A 21,219-nucleotide genomic window follows, 5' to 3' on the forward strand; every position below is an offset into this window, starting at 1 on the left:
TGTGATTAGGTCTTGTGGCCGAGGAGCACTGATGGCCAAGTGTGATAGTCAGTCTGCTTTTCGACTGCTGCCAGTGCATCCTTCTGACTTTAACCTTTTGTGTTTCTTTTTCAAAGAACAATTTTATTCTGACAAAGCAATGCCCACGGGATGTGCAATATCCTATTCAGCATTTGAGAAATTTAACACAGTGCTTCACTGGGCAGTGATGTGGGAAGCTGGTTTACGGCAGGTAGTGCATTACTTAGATGACTTATTGTTCACAGGCAGGGCAAATTTTGACCACTGTGTTAGCCTGATAGACACCTTTCAGGCCCTGGATAAAAAATCGAGGGTAGCCCTAGGGGAGTTAAAAATGGATGTACCTTAAACTGACCTACCTGGGGATTGAGCTAGACATACTGGTGGGCATATGGTGACTCCCTCAGAAGAAGCTTCAGGAGCTACAGGGCTTGTTTAGAAGAGGAAGAGTGGCCAGGAAAGTTCCACTCTCTGAGCTGTAATATATTGTTGGACATCTTATTTTTGCCTGCTGGGTGGTAGCAGTGGGGTGGGCATTCTGTTCCTGGCTTGCAGAGGTCACCAGAGGCATAACTCAACCTCACCATTTTATAAGAGTTACTAGAGAGATGAAGGATGATTTGAGGGGGTGGGGGGGGGGGGGGGCGGGGGGCAGAGGGACAGTTGCTGAGACATTTTAATGGATTGTAGAGGGAGGAATGGATGCCTGAGGCTGATTTAAAGATTAATTTGAATGCTTTGGGAAGTACAGGTTTTGAGGTATTTTACCAAAGCAGGTGGCACACCCAGCAATGGCCCTCCACCTGGATATTCTGGGATAGTGCAGAATATAACATTTCTGGATTTTTCCCCCATTTTGGTTGCAGTGGTCATTTGGGGAATGGAGTTTGCTAATAAAAGGCTGTGTTTCTGGTGTGACATCATGGCAGTAGTATGTTATCAGTTGCTAGTTCTCCAGATCACGCAGTGTTATGAGTCTGGTGATGGCATTTGTACTACAATGTTTAAGCTTTAACATCTGTTTCTCTTCCAGACATGTGCCTGGAGTTGACAATGGCATAGCAGATGCATTGTCTCATTGTCAGATAGACAGATTTCACAAGCTGGCACCAGGAGCCAGCAAGGAACCCGAACGGATGCTGTGAGCACTATGGAACCCTGGCAGATGTTGGCTGTCAGTATAGCACAGAGACTGGTGGCTCCACAAAGATTGCAGAGCTATGAGAGAAGTGTTAATGATATTGTGCAATTTCAGGAATGGGAGGGCCTGTCTCCGGTATGGCCCATTACAGAGGAATGGTTGCTGCACTACATGGTGTCGTTAGTAACCTGGCAACTGGTGTCATCTACCGTTTCCACTCGCCTGTTGGCCCTTATGTTTGTCAGTAGGCTGAATGGTTATCTAGATCCTTGTAGTGGGTTTTTAGTTGGAAGGTTTCCAGTGGGGTGATTTTGAAGCACCGACCCTAGGGAGGATGCATGTCATCTCATCACTGTTAATATGCTTAAGGATCTGGTGTGGATCCTAGAGCCCTTATGTCATTGTGGACAAGAGGTGAGCTTGTTCAAGGCAACTTTTCTGGTAGCATTTTTGGAGCTTTTTGAATCAGCAAACTAGTACCTGGGTCCTGTAGGGACTCTTTTGGCAGGGATTTGGAATTGGTGGTTATACAATGGGAGGGGCAATCGGTGGTGGTAATCTTGAGGAGGTCAAAGATGGATCAAGGAGGCCAGGGTGAACCATTATTTTACAGGAGGGTGGTGAGCCTGGGATCTGCCCTTTGGAGGCTGTGAGGGCATACATGGCAATAAGACCAGCAAGGGATGGGCTCTCTTGATTCACAGTTAAGGGGGAGTCCTCTCACAATCTACCCCTTTGTTACAGTTTTAAGACAGGGACTGACAAGGCTGGGGTTTCCTGCACATGAATTTGGCTCTTACTCATTCAGGATTGGGGTGGCATCTGCAGTTGAGCAGCTGGGTCTGGGGACAAGTGCAATTCAGGCAAATGGGTGTTGGCATTCTGAAGCACACAGTATGTACATGAGACCTCAGATGGGGCATCAGAACACTTCCAAGTATACGTGCTGATGTATTAAAGACAGATAACAGGAACTGATGGCCAGAAATTTTTTGGGGGGAAGGACACTTCTTTTCTTACTACCACTCTATTCCCGCCCCCCCACTACCAATGTTACCTTTATAGCTACGCTGGGGGAAAATTCAACCATCCTGTTTTATTATGATAATAAAAAATTGCATTTGAAAACTAATAGTAAAGCAAAGATATTCAAAACACCTAATTACCCTGCATAAAATGGACACAGAATAGTATTGGAGGCTAGCAGACATAATTTGTATCACTATTACTATACCTCCTGATGGGATTTTAATGGTAATATTTCTAGAAAAGTACAACTGTTTGTTGAATGTACTATATGAAAAACAAAGGAAAAATACAGCTTGGACTGTTTGTTTTTAAAAGGAGGAAGAGTAAAGGAAATATTTTTCATAAATATTGTAAATAATTTGCAATACATTATAAGCAGGCCCCATTATAGGCATTCTGCTAGTTTTAAATGATGGGCAATAATCTCTCCACAGTAATACCCAAACAACACTATTGATTTCAGTGGGGTTGTACAAGTGTAACAGAGGGAAGAATTTAGTCCATTCTGTGCACTTACATCCAATTATTGTATTACCCACAAAACGTTCTTCCTCAAATCTTAATGAAGACATTATTTCAGGGGGCATCTCACAAAACAGGGATTGAAATCTCTTTTGCATTTGAAATGACTTGCAGGTACTATAGCTATGTCATGCTTTCTGCACTTTTTAACCACAACATAATGCATGGCAGACAATGGGTGAGGTTCAGGGCTGGCTTTCCAAGAGGTGCAGCACAAAGGGCACAGCCTAGGGGGAGGGATCAAAGGTAGCTTTAATCAGGAGCAATCCAGAATTGCGGTAGCGCTGTGCACTACAGTCCCTCTCATTCCCTGCACTGCGGCTTGCAGGGGTGGGGAAGCAGCATAGGACCACTTAGCCACTCCTATGCTGTACTTAGACTGGGGGAGATCTCCCCTGGGCACTTGCAATGATGTTCTGGCCCCTCCTTGCCTTCTATCCAGAAAGAGTTGGGCAGGTTATTTTCCAGTCAGAGGGCTGAGGTTCCAAGTCCCTTTATCACATTAAGTGTAATGCTAAAGGCAATTTTCCAAGTGTTAATGGACCAACCAGACTATGGGGACAATAATAATGCTCACTGCCAGAACATGTTCTAGCTCACTAAGAGAAGGTGCTAGCTCTGGGGAATCTGTCAGTAAGAGCTGTATGTGTTAGAGGAAACTTTTCAGGGAATGACTGCATGAAGTGAAGGTGAGCAAATTTATGCAGGTTCTGCAGAAAATGGGCCATGAAAGCTACACAGTAGAGCTCTACCAGAACCAATGTTTTTTGTTTTGGGAAGTGGTGCAATTTCAAATTTCTTCGGCTCCATAAAGAAACAAACAAACAAAAAATTCAAAGTATTTCAATATATATCATTTGAATTTCAACTTTTTTTCGTTTTATATATCATTTTATAATATAAATTGAAAAAAAGTCATTTTGAAAGGAAAAATTGAAACATTCTGTTCCAAAAAGGTTGACATGGAATATTCTGACCTTACCAAAACTTTTATTTTCAATTTTCAATTTGAAATGAATTTTCATCAAAGGTGAGGCATTTCCATGAAATGTTTCACTTTTGAGGAATCAGGATTTTCCAACAGAGAAACATTCCACTGGAAAATTTCTGACCAGCTCTATTACATAGAGAGAAGTTTCCTCCAACTCTCCAGCTGCTGGATCCCTGCTACACCCATGAGCTCAGCTTCAGAGGGTAGTGGCCTGGATAGAAGGGAGAGGAATAGGGAGCAATCATTCTATTGCAGCATATTCCACTCTCGAAAAGGCATAACTGGTAGCCGATGCTTCTGAGCAGCAGCACTCTTTATTACATATTGTGTGTTCCCTGGGCAGGGGGGTCACAAGATCACTGCTGTGGTGGAGTATCCATAATGCTGGATCAAGGAGTGGGTATAAAGTGGGGGCAATAGGGAACACCAAGTAGGGCTTCAGATTTGCCATGTCTTTATTATCTTTTGTTAAGGATATCTGACCTGCATGCACCAGGCTGGTGATATTGGTGGAGGATGGTGTGGAACCGTGGCACCTCAAGTACCTTTGTGTGCATTTCCATTTGGGAAGGGGAGCATAGAGCTCCCCAAAAGACAATAATAATTGAGTAGTAGAAACAAAGGGTTTTGTTGTTGTTTTACTAGAACCCCCCTTTTCAGTCACGTAATACACTCTGCCTGAGGAATAGCAACTACACTCATTTATCCGACACTGGTTCAGGCTGAAATACTCTGCCAGAAGAATACATTAAAACTGCTGTAAAGTAAAACATGTCGTCATGCATATAGCCCAGTGCTGTTTCAGCAATACACTGAGTTGTCAGATATGAACCCTAACTGTGGAACTGATTGGGACTCTGATTTCTTAGCCTATAAAGGTTTGGACTAACAATATTCATGGACTCCTAGGAGTTAGAGAGACTAAAAACCTATTAGATTATCCATTGCATCTTTCTATTTGAGCAGGTTTGCTCTCTACAGTGTATCTCCTATTGCTTTGAAGTCTGGTTTTAAATGTGTCAAGCAATGGGGATTCCATTGCCTCCTTTGCACTGCCATTTCACAGTCTAATAGCCCTCACCGTTAGGAATAAACAAATGATTCCCAATGAATACTTTTATTTGATGAACTTAACCTCTTTTTTTTGTGTTCACAGGCAATCTGCAAGTGGTTCATGATTTCTCATATGTATTTGATGTAGATCTTTAAAATGTTTTACTTCATAGATTGTTTTTATCTCCTGAGTAGATAAGCATGCAGGTACTTCTGATTTGAATACGTGTGCATGCAAATTTAAAATTTAATTTCTGGGAATACTTGTGCATTCAGCTATTAAATTAACTTTCCATGAATATTTCCGTAAAATTCAAATGTTTGCAAATGAAAACATAAAAGGCACATGAGAATGGCCAATGTAAATTAATGTAGGGTTTTATCCTTGTACCGCCAAAATCAACGGGTGAGTTGCCATCAACTTCACTGGGCACAAAATCAAGCCCTTAAAGATTTGAACAAATATTAATGGATTTTTTTTTTTTTGGCATTACACACTCAGCTCTAGTTAGGAAGTGTTTCCTGAGATTTAGTTTAAATTTGCCTAGATTTCTGGTAGGGTACCGACTCTTAATAGAAGTAGGATATTTGGGGATAACGTTGTGGTTTTGGTCGGGTTTGTTTTTCAACTTTAGTTCATATTTTTGATCACTTTTTGCTGAAATGTGTCAAACTGAAATACATTATTTTAGCAATAAGTCAAATTTGACACGCTTGTAGTGGAAACCTGTAACTAAAAAGTTACATATGTTAAAATTCTACCACAGTTATAGGAGCGGTAAGTATTGTCAAGAGTAGCAAATTCTCTTTGCAATTAGGTCTACTGATATATTTTTAATTCATAATATCTGAAATTATAATGTGGATGAAACTGTTCTGCAATGAAAATAACAGCAATATATGATTGCTTTCTCTCCCCTTCCCTCCTCCACTCACCCCCCACTTACGGTTTACAAGTCTGGCTGGCAATATCGGGTTGAACTTCTCGAGAGACTCCGCATTCTCATCATCTGTTACATACTCAAAGTTAATAATAAACATCATAGCTACTCCTTCTTGATTTTTCACTGGGATTATGTGGGTGTTGCAAATGAAGGTGGACCCTAAGAAGGGAGAAAAAGAAAGGAAGTTTATGTAAGTCAAAGAAATCTGCATAGTTTCTTTTTTTCTTTCACCAATAACTCCAGTAATGTCAAAAATTCCGCAGATTGTTTCTTTTGCTCACCAGACACATGAAGCATTTTTTATTTAAATAAGGCCATTTTTGGCACAGAGGAAATGTAAGTGTCTTCTAATTGCTTATCACGTGAACTTGTTCCAAAAGACTTCTCAGGTAAGTTGCCACTTTCTTTGGTGCACTGGTTTTTAGTCACTGGGAATGCTTTGAATATAAACACACAGCATCACATTGTGGAGGTATTCAGTATCAAATGCCACAGGCAAGCTACCCCATCAACCACAATGCTTATTGGAGAACACAAAGCCACATTCACTTCATAAATGTCAGGGGTTCTTGAAGCTTTTTGGTTTGGTTACAATAGAGAAAATCACTCATTAAACATTTATGTGTATAAATATATAGCCATTCTTATTTTTGTTCTTATTATTTTGGGGTCTGCACAATGGCATTTTGATTTTTGCATTAAAAATGATGTTAATGGAAACAAGTCCTTTGTTTTAAACTTGATCATACTCACTAGTGATTCACATTCTATCATCAAACACATCTCCAAACCTTCATAGCCAAGATTTTCTAACTTGAGTAACTGATGTTAGGCACCCAAATCCATGGTGACAGACCTAATTTAAGTGGCCTGAATTTCAGAGATGCTGACCACCACAATTCTTACTGAAGTCAACAGGAGGTATGATTGCTTAGCACTTCTGAAATTCAGTGCCCTTTTACATATGTGCCTTAGTAGGGATTTAAAAGTTTTGTCCTATGTTCATCATTATAATTTTCCTTGGAAAACTGATATTTGACAAAGTGATTAGCTTCTCTCTGATTCCTGGTGTTACATTAGTGGAATGCACTGATTCGAACAATAATGTGATTGCTGTAAGAAATAAGATAATATTCTCCTAGAAGCTTCACACAAATACAACTGTGAGCAAGTGTCTTCCCAAGATGAGCAGGAACATCATCTGTAATTGATCCATTTGAATGTAATAATCACCGACATTTGACAGGCAGTGTAATTTTTTAAGGACAGATCCTGATCTGGGTCCCACCACAATAAATCAGAAGTATCTCCACTGAAAAAAGAAATACTCAAGATTTACACCATTGTAACTGAAATCAGAACCTGGCCCCTAATAGTTAAGGTAACATTTGCTATAATGTGGTATTTAAGGCAGCTCCAGCTATGGATAAAAATGGACATGCTGCCCCTTCAAGTTTTGCAGCTGTTCCTTCAATCCATTTAATAAAACAGTTAAGCTGTGGCACTTGCCACAGTTTCCATGGTAACAAAGGGGATGACTTTAGTAAACAGAAAATAAGCAATTTAAGACTGTTCCATGAGAGCTATAAATAGAAGTGCTGCAGGCCAAGCATTGCAACGCAGACTGGTTAAACAGAGAGTCTGAAGAGAGGCTAGAAATAACCGTTATGTTTTCAGCTAATTAACCAAAATACATATTGCCTTTTAACACTTAAAATGACATTTTTTGATTCATTTGGAAAGACATTGTTACTTTCCATCCATAGCTTGTTATTTTGAATTTTTCAGCATGTGGATTCTGTTGTGACATGCAGATTTACTAATCAAGTGATGATCCTGCAACCTGCCACTTCCTGCCTCTCATGGAAAAATCAAAGGGCAGGAGATTGTCTTGGATTGAAACTCAGGTGTCTTGAAACTCACGTGGATTTGAAGAATGCTGAACTCCAGTGGATCAAATGTTTATGGTTTTGGGAAACAAGGGTGACAGTGACCAACAAAGTTGACTAAACACATGCTCAAGGCTACCTTTGCACTCAAGGGAGTTTTAGCTTTTAACATGTCTTCCCACAGCACGAAGTATTAATGCTATTTCACATTTACGGAGAACATTTCACTCCCAAGCATGTACATATGATATGTACACCATAGGTAGTGATTCACCTCTGTGGAGAAATACAGCACAAGAACATGACAGAAATTGAATAATACTGTAGCCAAAGGAAATTGCAGGGAGAATTTAGGAACACAAAGCGGGAGAGATCCTTAGCTGGTGTAAATCAACATAGCTCCAATGAAGTTGATGGAGCTATATCATTTACACCAACAGAGTATTTGGTCAAATGAATTTAACCAGGCTAGAATTTGTCCAACACACCAGGGCTTTTAATAAGTGCTGGGAGATATTTAATGACTACAAGTGATCAGAGTCTGCATTTTACATCTCATCCAAGAGATAGCACCTGCAGCAGCACTCCACCTTTAAGGGAAAGGTGCCAGCTAACAAATTCCCTAACACTGCTTCCTGTACCATCTAGGTGTTGCTTCAAGGCAGGGTCTTGCATAGTCTATGATTCCACTTGAATATACACGTGTTGCCAGTTTGGTTGTGTTTAAACCTTATAATATGAACCAAATATAAGGCGATACCATGATCTCTGCCTGAGTCTGCAGACAGCCTGAAAGATAGCTCTGAGACGTGTGAACTACCTCCATTCATCTAAGTAGGGAGTTAACTCTGAAAGCTAAGGAAAACAATGTGGAAAATTAAATGTCTAAATAGTTCATGGATGATCATTTTAGTGGAAACATCCAGGTAATATGCTTATCCCACAATTCCAATCTACCTCTCAAGCCTTTTTGAGTACCAGACTCTATCTCTGCCCTTCACCCAGCTGCCAAAACATCTAGCTAACCTGTGACAGCTTCTACAATGCAACTAAGTGTGATCGATACAAAAATTAGCAGCACATTGAAAACTGAAATGTGGGGACAGCCTAAACTAAACTGAAGTTAATATCAAAATAAATATGACAGAGATTATTGTATTGATTGTACTATCACCAAAAAGTCCATTCTCTAATTTAAATAAAGTTGCCTCAGAATTTACACTCTGTTGTACTAGACTACTGCAGCAAATCTTAAAGTAGAATTTCGACCCAGTTTGCTGATCATTAGTGAAGGCCTTGCTTCCAGAGCCACCTCACCAAACCAAACCCCTTCTAGTTTATGAGGTCTGACAGCCTCAGAGCACAAGGGGCTACGGTACCAGCTAAGCAGCATAATTCACATTTAAGTAACATTTTGTTATGATGTCATTATCACAAAAGCTAGATTATTTGTATCCAAATGAAAATAAGTAATGTAAGAATAAGACAAAAGGCAACTGTGACTATAAAACACCAGAGTAAAGAGATAAATACTTTGTTGGGGAAAAAAGTAGCTGATTCTCTAATGAAGCTGACAGTAATGAAGGAAGTAATAAGTAACTTGTTTGTAAACAATATTATCCTATATTTGCACTCTTAGTCATTCAATTACTTGTCATGGCACTCAGCATGATTTCCGTGTTTGTCCTCTTTATTGAAACATTCTGAAAGTAGGAAATGCCTCTGATGAGCAATACAAATTTTAATGAAGTTTCTGGAATTTGCAATTCTTATCTGTAGCCATTGAGAAAGCAGAAGATGTGTAATCAGAATAATTATTAAAATTACCCCTTTATTAACAAATTGATTAAATATCCAAGTGGTATTTGAAATTAGATTAGTGTGCTGAAAGACCAAAGCTTCATGTCTCAGCTTTTAAAAGAATATTATTGAGGAATTGTCATGAAATATAAACATTTACTTTACCATTGAAAACAATTCAAATATATAGTTAAAATTATTACTGTGATGGACGCTATATGAGTAGATTGAGCGACGCTGGAGAAAAGTTGGAAATTTCCTTGGCAGTATGAATTCCATGTTTAGAAAAGCTCTTTCTAAACAGTAGCCCAACGTCTCCTTCTGCTTATTCCTGAATTTAAGTTAAAATCATGGGTGTATGACCTTGTATTGAAATCAGCCCACACTCTGCTGTGGAAATTAATTTGATGTAAGAAATCCAGCATTATGATTTCACAACAGGATCCTAGGGAGAAGATGGGCTAGGATGAAGCAATCCCTTGCTGAAATACTGTGACCCAAAGACCCCTTAGCAAAAGGTCCCATGTTCTTTGCAAATAACTCTCACCTCAAACCTAACAAACTCACAATGCCAAACATGTCTTACAGAATATTTATCCATAAAGAGTAACATATAAGATATCTATCAAAAGCTCATAAATTGTACAGATTCAGAATCACCGTGAGATATATGTATGGAGAATAGTTAAGGGAAAAGCTATTATACTGAAAGTATTCTTTATGGACTTGAAGTAGAAGTTAGTCCCCAGGAGGTAATGTGTCTCAGTGGTGACCCATTCAAGAAAAAGGGAGTTGTTACCCCTCTCTAGTCAGCTGTTGAGGTAATGCAAGGTTCTATTGTCTACCCTTGGCCCATCCTAAAACAGTGACTGGAAAACCATCAAAGACAATTTCAAATGATGGACACTACTTGCAGGTGAAAGAGAACATTACAGCAGGCAAGAGATCATTCTGAATAAAGACAGACTGTTCAACTGTATCAGAGTAAAGGGAAAGGCACTCTGGATCCATTCATGGTGGAAATCCATTAAAGTATAGGAGGCTTTTATGAATGTTTGGATCCTGGTTCTTGTGAAACCAGCCAGTTCTGTAACTGACTGAACTTGGGGTGGGGGGACCTACTTTATTAGATAGGAGAGGTAACTACTGATAAGTGTAGACACAGTTGGTGTTTTATGATTTTGTTTAGTATTGTAACCAGTTGTGTCCACCACTTTCTCTCATTTTTAGATAAAGCTTTATTCTTTCTTAACTAAGCCTTTGGTTTTTTTTTTTATCATAAGTGCTGTGTGATTTACAGGAGTGGTGGCTAAAGGAAAATTGATAAACTGGGGTCCACTGAACCTTTGGATGCAGAGCACCTGCAATTTCTGAGAGTAGACACTGTCAGGGGCTGGATATCACAAAGGAATGGTCTAAAGGGACTTGGGTTCACCTCTTGTTGTCCTGCAAGGTGAAGATAAGGCTGGCATAGCCCAGAGGATAGTGCTTGAGTGACTGAAAGACTGGAACTGACTCTCTCTCACTGGAGGCAGAGGATAACAGGGTAACTTACAGCCCTGGGTGCTCTGAGAACTGTCACAAAGACACGTCATTACTGAAAAATAATTAATCTGCTTGCTTTGCACCACACTGGTGATGCACAAAGCATACTGATGAATCTGGCCCATTAAAATCTCTTTCCCTTTCAGATGACTTTAAGTCAGCTTTATATGAAAGATTTCACCAGTATGTAGAGCCCTATTTATCAGTCTTTCAGATAAAGCCACACTCATTCATTCACATGATAGTAGCTACTTTTAACATTTGCAAGTGAACTAATGGCAACAATAACACAATAGTCAGTGCATTTTGAATCATAAAACTGTCTCCATTCTCACATGCAAGAGTATGACCAGCCACCTTTTGAAAAATGACATACCCCAAACAGTTATTTTAATTCAGCTTGCCTGAGACTGAGATTTTCACAGACCATTACATGTGCCGGGCTCACAGAATCTCTGAAAAATGAAAGATTGCAGCATTTAAGTAATTGTCCTAATCCTGTAGGAAACCAGAATTTCACTAGTGTGAGACACCGCCTTGATTATTGGGACACCCATTATGTCATTTGAAAGGGTTCATCACTGTTGCTTGAAAGTGGGTGACCGCTTTTATCAGGCCTCCCCACTTCTGCATTTTACTGACCATCAGGAGAAATTCTGCCCATTGAAGTCAATGACAGTTTTGCCATTGAGTTCAGTGGGTTAGGATTTCACCCATCATGCTTTGAAATCAATTTTGTCTCCCTGTGCTGCATTTTTGACTTCTCAGGCGATTTCTCACATCTGCTGCTGCTCTGGGCAGCTGAGAAGGGAGGCAGAAAAATAGGGGTTTGTAGAGCTGAGCAAATCATTGATGTTTTGGCTTAATGGACCAACCAAATAAAGAAAAAAAATCATTTGGGGTCAAACGAAACTGTTCGGCTTTCTGGCTTGTTTAATTGTGTGGTTTTTATTCCCCTCTTCCCCCCTCCCTTTTTTTTTTTTTTTTAAATCTAGCTGCATTTCTAAAGGGAACATCTTTTTGCAATGAAAAATCAAAACACTTCCGTACAAGAATGTCAGAAAGAAACATTTTGACTTTTTCTAAATTTTTTCAGCTGAAACTAGACACCAAATTTGACCTGATTCCACAATTAGTTTCAGTCGCCCTGAAGCTGCATTTTTCAGCTAATAAATGATTGTCCAAAAAATAAAAGGAGTACTTGTGGCACCTTAGAGACTAACCAGTTTATTTGAGCATGAGCTTTCGTGAGCTACAGCTCACTTCATCGGATGCATAGCATATCGTGGAAACTGCAGAAGACCGATGAAGACACATCCGATGAAGTGAGCTGTAGCTCACGAAAGCTCATGCTCAAATAAACTGGTTAGTCTCTAAGGTGCCACAAGTACTCCTTTTCTTTTTACGAATACAGACTAACACGGCTGTTACTCTGAAACCTGTCCAAAAAATGTCGCCCAGCTCTGTTTGTATTATGCCTCCTGTGTGTGCATGGCAATGTGTCCATACACCAACTACACCCATTCCAATGCCTTCAAACACAGAGAGGAGCTATGATGCCCTCCTGCTGCAGCTGCTGTGGCCTTCAACCCCTGGAAAACCCAGAGTGGCTACTGTCCAATCCACACAGCTGCTCCTTCCTGGCCTGAAGGTGCTGATGAGAGATGTGCAGGGAAGGAGCAAATGGAAAGAGCAAACATAGGGGAGAGTAAATGGGCTCTCTGTGAGAGAGTGGAGGCAGACAGTGCTGTAGTGTTAGACAAATCATTTTCAGAATCGGCTTCATCTTTATCTCTGAATAAAGATATGAATGAAACACTTGAGTGACTGTTTCAGGGGGAAAAATCCAAGCAATTATAGAACATAAATCCTTTATGATAATACAGAGACTGGGGAAGGTGTGGTGGAGAGTGGAGGGGGGGAGGGGCAGGGTGGGAAGAGGGAAGGCTGCCTGTTCTTTCCTGAAATGTTCACTCCGTTGTTTTGCCCTCAAGATACATACTCAAAACGCATGCCCTCAAGGAGATGGAAACTCGGGGGAGTGGGCGGGGGGGCGAAGAATCTATTAATTAAAGATTATTTTAAACTTTTAAAATCAACCCATGCAACAAAACATGGGTATTTCACATTTCAGTCCCTTGTACTTTTTTGTTCACGTCACTCATTAGCGGGTTTGAAGGTCGGGCATCACTGTTATTCAGGCAAACCGACCAGAATGAATGAAACAACTTTAATTTCCAGCTTCTATGAGCCTCAGTTGCAGCTGCAACTATCTACAGTGTTTATTTATTTGGCATGAATCTCACCATTTATGGCATCGTTTGTCTATCTAGCTAGAGAGGGTCTGGACAATTGAGATTCAGCTTGAGAATATATGCCTGGTACTGTGCACAGAATGAAGAATACGTATGGGTACATTTGTCTCTCACTGCATAATAATCTGTCCTTTTTTTAAAAGGGACACTCCTTATTTGTTGCCTAATGTCCCCTCTCCCACATAAAATCAATATAGCATACACTATTGTTACATACTTCTACAACAGTAGTGCAAATAGTCATACTCTATTGTAAAAAATTATGCTTTTGTGTTAATAAGATTTTTGCCATGAATAAAAAACAAAGGTGCTGTCCTTAAAAATATATATTCTGTCCTGCATTTATCCTACAGCTCTCCTTCATTTCCCTGAAATGTGTGTGGTCACCTTAGCTGCCTATGCTACTTCCTTGCATATGTCTCCACATTATTTACTTTAGTATTACACACTTATTTCTTTTCCATTTTGTAGTATATGTACACTTTACTTAAAGCAAACAATACTGGTGATCAGCAATCCAACATGGGTTATATTATTTATTAACTAAAGCACTGTTAATGAAACAGAGGTTTCCATGAGCAGGATTTTCCGTCTGCTTTCATTTTCAAATCACCACCCAGCACTTAAGCAGGGAGGAGTTTGGCTGGCTGGCTGGGAGAAGAGGGCAATGTTTTCTGGCTTGGGGCAGGAGGGAAGACGTAAAGCTGCTGGAAAGAGCAGTCAGTGTGGAAAATGATTCACCACCTAGGAATGTGGGGTTTAAGAAGGTCAGTTGGGCCTGGCTCCTCCCTTCTTTACTCAGAGCAGCCAAGCTAATGGCTGGCGCCTCCTTGTGGCGAACGTTCAGTGCAGGTACTCCATAAATTAAGGCACAAAAGAATGAAAAAAATGGCTTGGAAAAGGAATTAAGGAGAGGTGCTTGGTAATTGAGCAAGCCGGGGGCAGTTGGGGACTCCTATGACTGGTACGGCAGGGAGCCAACCCCCACAACTTTATAGTCCACCTTAACCCCCTCCTTTGAGGGGCATGGTCAGTAAGGTCCCGGCAAGGGAATTGCTGGAGGGACCTGGACGAAAAGGGGCGGGGGGGGGGAGGGAAGAGCTGATGAAAGCCCGCCCCCCTTATCCGGAGCTGGTTGGAAGTAGTAAGGTCCCAGCAAGGGAATTGCTGGAGGGACTTGGATAAATGGTGGGGGGGGGGAAGCTGTGGAAGCCCCCACCCCCGCCCCAGAATTGGTGGGAATTGGTAAGGTCCCAGCAGTGAATCTGCTTGAGGGACATAAATTTTGCACCTGCACTGCGCACATTTTATCCACTGGGTTAGTCCCAGACATCTGTCAATAATAAAGTTGCAGCCTGATTAAATCCATATCTAATGTCTCCTTTTGGCATAGCCAGACAACCAATGGCTGGCTAGGAGCCTGTGAGGGATATACTGCATAACAGATATATTTTATTCTGAACATTTCCACAGTGAGTTACACATGTTCACATCTCCCCTCTATGATATTCTGTCCATGGTAGTCTCCTGATGAAAACTGTTCAAGGTTGCAAAGAGCATTTTGCACATTCTTGGTTCATATAGTTCCCAAAAGACTAAACAATCATGAAAAAGCATGGAGAGTTGAATTGTGAAAGATCTGCACTTGTGATTATACTAAATGTATATGCAATATTTTTCTTTATAATAATGTCCATACATTTTTCTTTATGATAATGTCCATGCTATTCATACATGAACATAAATACAAGACCTTTTGGTTCTAATCTTAATACCCATATCTTTTACCAGAGAAGGATACAGGACCATGGCAGACAATGGGTTAAAACCTTGCTTCAGCAGCCAGATGCTCCTGCAGAGCTGCCAAGATTGCAGTGAAATGAAGACACCTGACAATGTGACTGCTTGTCATTTACTAACAGAGCTAGTGAAGAAGCATGTTCTTCAAAAAAGCCCCGCCTTCTCAGAGAGGGGATATAAAGAGAGCAAAGGTGCAGCTGATTAAGACAAACAAACAAACACCCAAACAAACCCAAAAGCACAATCATCTAGAAAATGGGTGTTCTATCTTGTGTGATCTCTGAGAGCTACTGCTGGGGGAAAAAACCCATTTACTTTGTGCTTTGAGCTCAGATTCTAGCTGAGGAAAAAACTTTCTATTTTGATGGTTAGGCTAAGGGTCAGGAATCAGGACACTTATTGTTTGTCGTGAAACCTTTGTAAATGAACTATATCTCCCTGATGCTTGAAGTCTACTCTAAGCAGGCAGAAGCCTTTGCCAAGCTTCTGCTGGCTTTTGCTGTATGCTATCATGTCAGTGATTTTCTTCTAATATTTAAACAAATATTAAAAAAAAAGGGGGGGATTGCTCCTTAGTCTGTGATAAACTGAGTGGGGGAGGGTGCTCACCTAGAATAGTAACAAAACAAAAGTGATTTCTCAAAAAGCAAGCCAAGAGGCAACATCACTTTGCAAACAAACTTTAGTACCCTGGCTGGAGATGTTTATAGCTTGTTGCTGAAGGGATGAAAGCTCTGTAATCTAGGGTGAAATTTGAGGGTATCCTCTCTGAAAAATGTCCTCGTAAACATGTGACGGTTGGTGCCATCTGGCCATTTCCAAAGTAAAAAAAATTATGCTTTTCAGTAGCATTTTTATGAACCCCATAGTTGAGTAACTTCACCCAGTGATAATTTAGTAGTATCCAGAGATCAGGAAAATTACCCCAATTGCCTGTAACCCCATTCAGTCTGCTGATAGCATTAGAATAAGGAGTACTTGTGGCACCTTAGAGACTAACCAATTTATTTGAGCATAAGCTTTCGTGAGCTACAGCTTACTTCATTGGATGCATCCTCTGAGAATAAGAATCCTTTTCACTTGTATAGTGCATCCCTTCCAAGAACCTCAAAAAACATAACACACAATAATTAAGTCAACTAGTCTGCTGCAAAGTGTCCCTAAGTATTACTCTGCTCATTTTACATGTGGTCAGAGTGCAGCACAGAGAAACTAAATGACTTGTCCAATGTGACACTGCAGGTCAACGAAAAAACCAAGCACAGAACCCAGAAGTCTAGGCTTTAACTGCTACACCACAGTCCCACTCTATCAAAATGTGTATAGTTAGTTTCCACACACAACTTCTGGGAATGGGCTGTATAATTCCCATCACTTTAACCTATGCAATTGGGGCTCTGACTTTACATAATCATTTTCCAGCTCCAGTTGACTGAAAATGAGCTACCTTGTGTGGCAAGAATGGGGAATTCACAAGTTTCCATTAAACTGCTGCAGATGGATCTGTATGACTGTCTCTTTTAAAAGATTCATTGCGGAGGAGCAACTAAAAATAGCTGGCAGGTTGAAATGTATTATGTCCCTCTTCATTCCAGGAGCTACATTTGAGGGGGGATGGGGAAAGAGAGGAAGAATATATTTGGCTGGTATTTATTATGGAACTTACAATGATTTAATGGGCCCTGCTCCCCTTGACAGTTCACTGCACCCTCCATATCAAATAGATATTCAGTGTATTATTGATGTGACTGCTGATACTAAGACTTCTGATTTACATGACTGCTGTAGAGAGTGTAAGGCATATGCATACAGTGTTGGAGGGGGGATACATTCTGAGTTAGCCAACTATAAAATTAACCCCCTGTAGACTGTGGATCTCCCAGCAATCATCTGGCAATCTGAAAAGTACCAGCATTCTTAAGACTTCATTTTCTTTTACATTTATTCCATTTATGGTATATTTTAATAGCTACACCCCTACCCTCGCATTTCTTATAATACAGAATAGACACAATTATTGCCAAACTCATAATTATTAATATCTACGCCTACACTCTAATAGAACAGGGTGATTAACTGTAATGCTGAGTACATTTTATATGAGAGGACAGTTTCATGGTGCTGTGTCATTTAACCGTACATAAAAACTCTCAGAAAATATAGAGTGATTAAATATTTTACAAGGAAAAAAGAATCAAACTGCGAATGAAGAAAATTAAGGATAGAGATCTGTATGTGTGTGTAGAACGTGGATTATAAGAAAAGCAATATAAATATCAACATATAGAAAAATGATGAACTATGTCTATGAAACAAGGATACAAGGCTAAACACTTAGGATGGAGTGGAGGTTAAGGATAATCTAGGCATGGCCCAATATCTAAACAAATACTTTGCCTCAGTCTTTAATAAGGCTAAAGAGGATCTTAGGGATAATGGTAGCATGATAAATGGGAATGAGGATATGGAGGTAAATATTACCATATCTGAGGTAGAAGGGAAACTCAAACAGCTTAATGGGACTAAATCGGGGGCCCAGATAATCTTCATCTAAGAATATTAAAGGAATTGGCACCCGAAATTGCAAGCCCATTAGCAAGAATTTTTAATGTATCTGTAAACTCAGGAGTTGTACCGTATGATTGGAGAATTGCTAACATAGTTCCTATTTTGAAGAAAGGGAAAAAACGTGACTCGGGTAGCTATAGGCCTGTTAGTTTGACATCTGTAGTATGCAAGGTCTTGGAAAAAATTTTGAAGGAGAAAGTAGTTAAGGACATTGAGGTCAATGGTAAATGGGACAAAATACAACATGGTTTTACAAAAGGTAGATCGTGCCAAACTAACCTGATCTCCTTGTTTGAGAAAGTAACAGATTTTTTAGACAAAGGAAACACAGTGGATCTAATTTACCTAGATTTCAGGAAGGCATTTGATACCGTGCCACATGGGAAATTATTAGTTAAATTGGAAAAGATGGGGATCAATATGAACACTGAAAGGTGGATAAGGAATTGGTTAAAGGGGAGACTACAACGGGTCCTACTGAAAGGTAAACTGTCAGGCTGGAGGGAGCTACCAGTGGAGTTCCTCAAGGATCAGTTTTGGGACCAATCTTATTTAATCTTTTTATTACTGACCTCAGCACAAAAAGTGGGAGTATGCTAATAAAGTTTGCAGATGATACAAAGCTGGGAGGTATTGCCAATTTAGAGACGGACCGGGATATCATACAGGAGGATCTGGATGACCTTGTAAACTGGAGTAACAGTAATAGGATGAAATTTAATAGTGAGAATTGTAAGGTCATGCATTTAGGGATTAATAACAAGAATTTTAGTTATAAGCTGGGGACGCATCAATTAGAAGTAACGGAGGAGCAGAAGGACCTTGGAGTATTGGTTGATCATAGGATGACTATGAGCCGCCAATGTGATATGGCCGTGAAAAAAGCTAATGCGGTCTTGGGATGCATCAGGAGAGGTATTTCCAGTAGAGATAAGGAGGTTTAGTACCGTTATACAAGGCACTGGTGAGACCTCACCTGGAATACTGTGTGCAGTTCTGGTCTCCCATGTTTAAGAAGGATGAATTCAAATTGGAACAGGTACAGAGAAGGGCTACTAGGATGATCTGAGGAATGGAAAACTTGTCTTATGGAAGGAGACTCAAGGAGCTTGGCTTGTTTAGCCTAACTAAAAGAAGGTTGAGGGGAGATATGATTGCTCTCTATAAATATATCAGGGGGATAAATACTAGAGAGGGAGAGGAATTATTTAAGCTCAGTACCAATGTGGACACAAGAACAAATGGATATAAACTGGCCACCAGGAAGTTTAGACTTGAAATTAGATGAAGGTTTCTAACCATCAGAGGAGTGAAGTTTTGGAATAGCCTTCCAAGGGAAACAGTGGGGGCAAAAGATCTATCTGACTTTAAGATTAAACTCGATAAGTTTATGGAGGAGATGGTATAATGGGATAACATGATTTTGGTAATTAATTGATCTTTAAATATTCATGGTAAATAGGCCTAATGGCCTGTGATGGGATGGGATCTGAATGGGGTGGGTTCTGAATTATAGGAAAGAATTTTCTGTAACATCTGGCTGGTGAATCTTGCCCATATGCTCAGGGTTTAGCTGATCGCCATATTTGGGGTCGGGAAGGAATTTTCTCAGGAAAACCCTTAACTGTTAAATCTGTTAACTCCTTGCATGTTGACTGTTGAATGGCTGGGGAGGTTTTTCTTTGCCCCTTCTTTATTATGACTCTATCTGTTACAGATTGTGGAAGTCCAACTGCAGCAAACTCACTAGATTTCATCTTTTCTAAACCCATACTCATATGGGAACATGCCCTTTTACTTTAGTGGATGCACAATATAGTCAAGCTGAGCAGGAGCTGAAATAAGAGCTATCTAAGGGGTACCAAAATGTCAGATCCTTGGCAAGAATTGCATTTTATAGCTATTGCAAGAGAGGATCTGGAGTTTGACACCATAAAACAAAAAACACTCTTTGTCTCAGTGGGGTGGGGTGGGGTGGAGTAGGCTGGGGGTGGGGTGGGGAGAGGTGAAATATCCCCAATGAATTGTCATCCTACATGAGGTCAGTGTTGCCTATGAATGGCTTGTGAATAAATGGCACAGATTCTCAGTTGCAACTAGTTGTAGCAATTGGTTAAATTCAGTCAGTAATAACTTAACCCACCCAGTAATAAAGAAGCAGGATATATACAGTGCAAATGGGTTGAAGTTATGTTTTTCTATGAATTAACAGGGGGTTGTTTGTCAGTGTGCAAATCTCTAGTAATCAGGTTTCTGCAGCTCTAGGTTTCCATTCATTTTTCAATGTCTGTGAAAAACAGAGACTAGTTAAATAGAAGGATCACAGTGCTTGGAATCACATTAATTCCATGTAGTTGAAATAGTTTTCAAAAATGGAGGGATTTTACTGTGCCTGTACACAGTTTTTGTGGTTTTGGTAAACATTTCCACAAAGTTTATTAAAAGCAGTAGCCCTATCCACTTACAATCAGATACCAAATGTGTAGATTCAGGTTAAACTTTTCATAAAAACAATGATGGGACACTTCCTTTTTCAGAACATTTTCATAATGGAAACATGAAGAATGACTGAAACTTTAGTGCCTGTTTATAAATATCATGAGATTATTTTAAGGTAAAATATCCCTTAAAAGTAAAAATATGTTTAAAAAATGTGGACAAAGAGAAATAGTTACACATTCATTATTACTAGATAGCTTAGACTTAACATTTATTTACTCTTACATGCTAAATCTGGAAATGTACTTTTTGTTTTCAGCTGATCCCCATCTACACCCTCATTAGAAGTTTTGCACCTCCAGGTATGCAGTTGAGAAATGTCTCATTATGTTCAGGAGGAAAGGGAATGCTGGATTGTCAAATATTGTCCCTTATGCAGAAAAAGTGCAGACTAAGACATTTATGTGTAACTAACCTAATTTCTTTTCCCAAATTAAACCATGTCAGATATTTTAGGCACTGATTTAAAAACACACCAAAGCAAGAAGGGGAAAAGTTGAAGGCTAAAACTCCATCCTTTTAATTTGTCTCAATTCATCCAATGTCTTGAAGCAGTGTGGGCTGTACAGTATGGGACCAAATTCTATTGTTAGCCCTGTGCAACTCCACAGAAGTCAAGGCTTTGGTGATTTAATTGTTAGTATCAAAAAGCAGAACAGTTTTAAACTGTCCTCTGGGGCTTTATGAAATATGACATGATAAACCAATTATAATTGCTTTGTAGATCTGGGCCTGAACTGCAAAACTCAGTCAGGCATAGTGGCTCCAGACACAGAAGGAGACGGCGCCCACTACTGCGCCCTTTCACAAGCGCATCATGTGCTCAGTGTAAGTGCAGCATGCACTCCACTGGCCAGTACTGAGGGAGTGGAGCTCTTCCCAGTACCATCTAAGGAAGCTGGCACCAGATTTCTCCTTATACTCATGGGACTTATACTGGGGCTCCTCCCAACACTCTCTATGGGGGCTGGCACAGGATGTTTCCTTATAATCAGAGGAACAAAAATCCCAGACTCTGTTCAGGAATGGAAAGCAAATGGGTATCTCATTATGGGCAACTATGCAGGGCTGGGCACAATTAAACTCACATTGTACAGATCCT

At 40.0% G+C, this 21,219-nt stretch overlaps 1 protein-coding gene across 6 annotated transcripts in view; it reads right to left on the bottom strand.

The window, feature by feature from the left end:
- Window positions 1-21,219, bottom strand: part of KCNH7 (potassium voltage-gated channel subfamily H member 7) — a 339,118-nt gene that overhangs the window by 147,165 nt on the left and 170,734 nt on the right. For all 6 annotated transcript variants that reach the window (XM_043525539.1, XM_043525537.1, XM_043525538.1 and 3 more), the window contains exon 3: window positions 5,705-5,860. In XM_043525539.1, coding sequence (XP_043381474.1) covers window positions 5,705-5,860 — 156 coding nt within the window. The remainder of the gene's footprint in view (window positions 1-5,704; window positions 5,861-21,219) is intronic.

Source organism: Chelonia mydas, chromosome 11, assembly GCF_015237465.2.
Source record: "Chelonia mydas isolate rCheMyd1 chromosome 11, rCheMyd1.pri.v2, whole genome shotgun sequence".
In the NCBI taxonomy this organism is placed as follows: Eukaryota; Metazoa; Chordata; order Testudines; family Cheloniidae; genus Chelonia; species Chelonia mydas.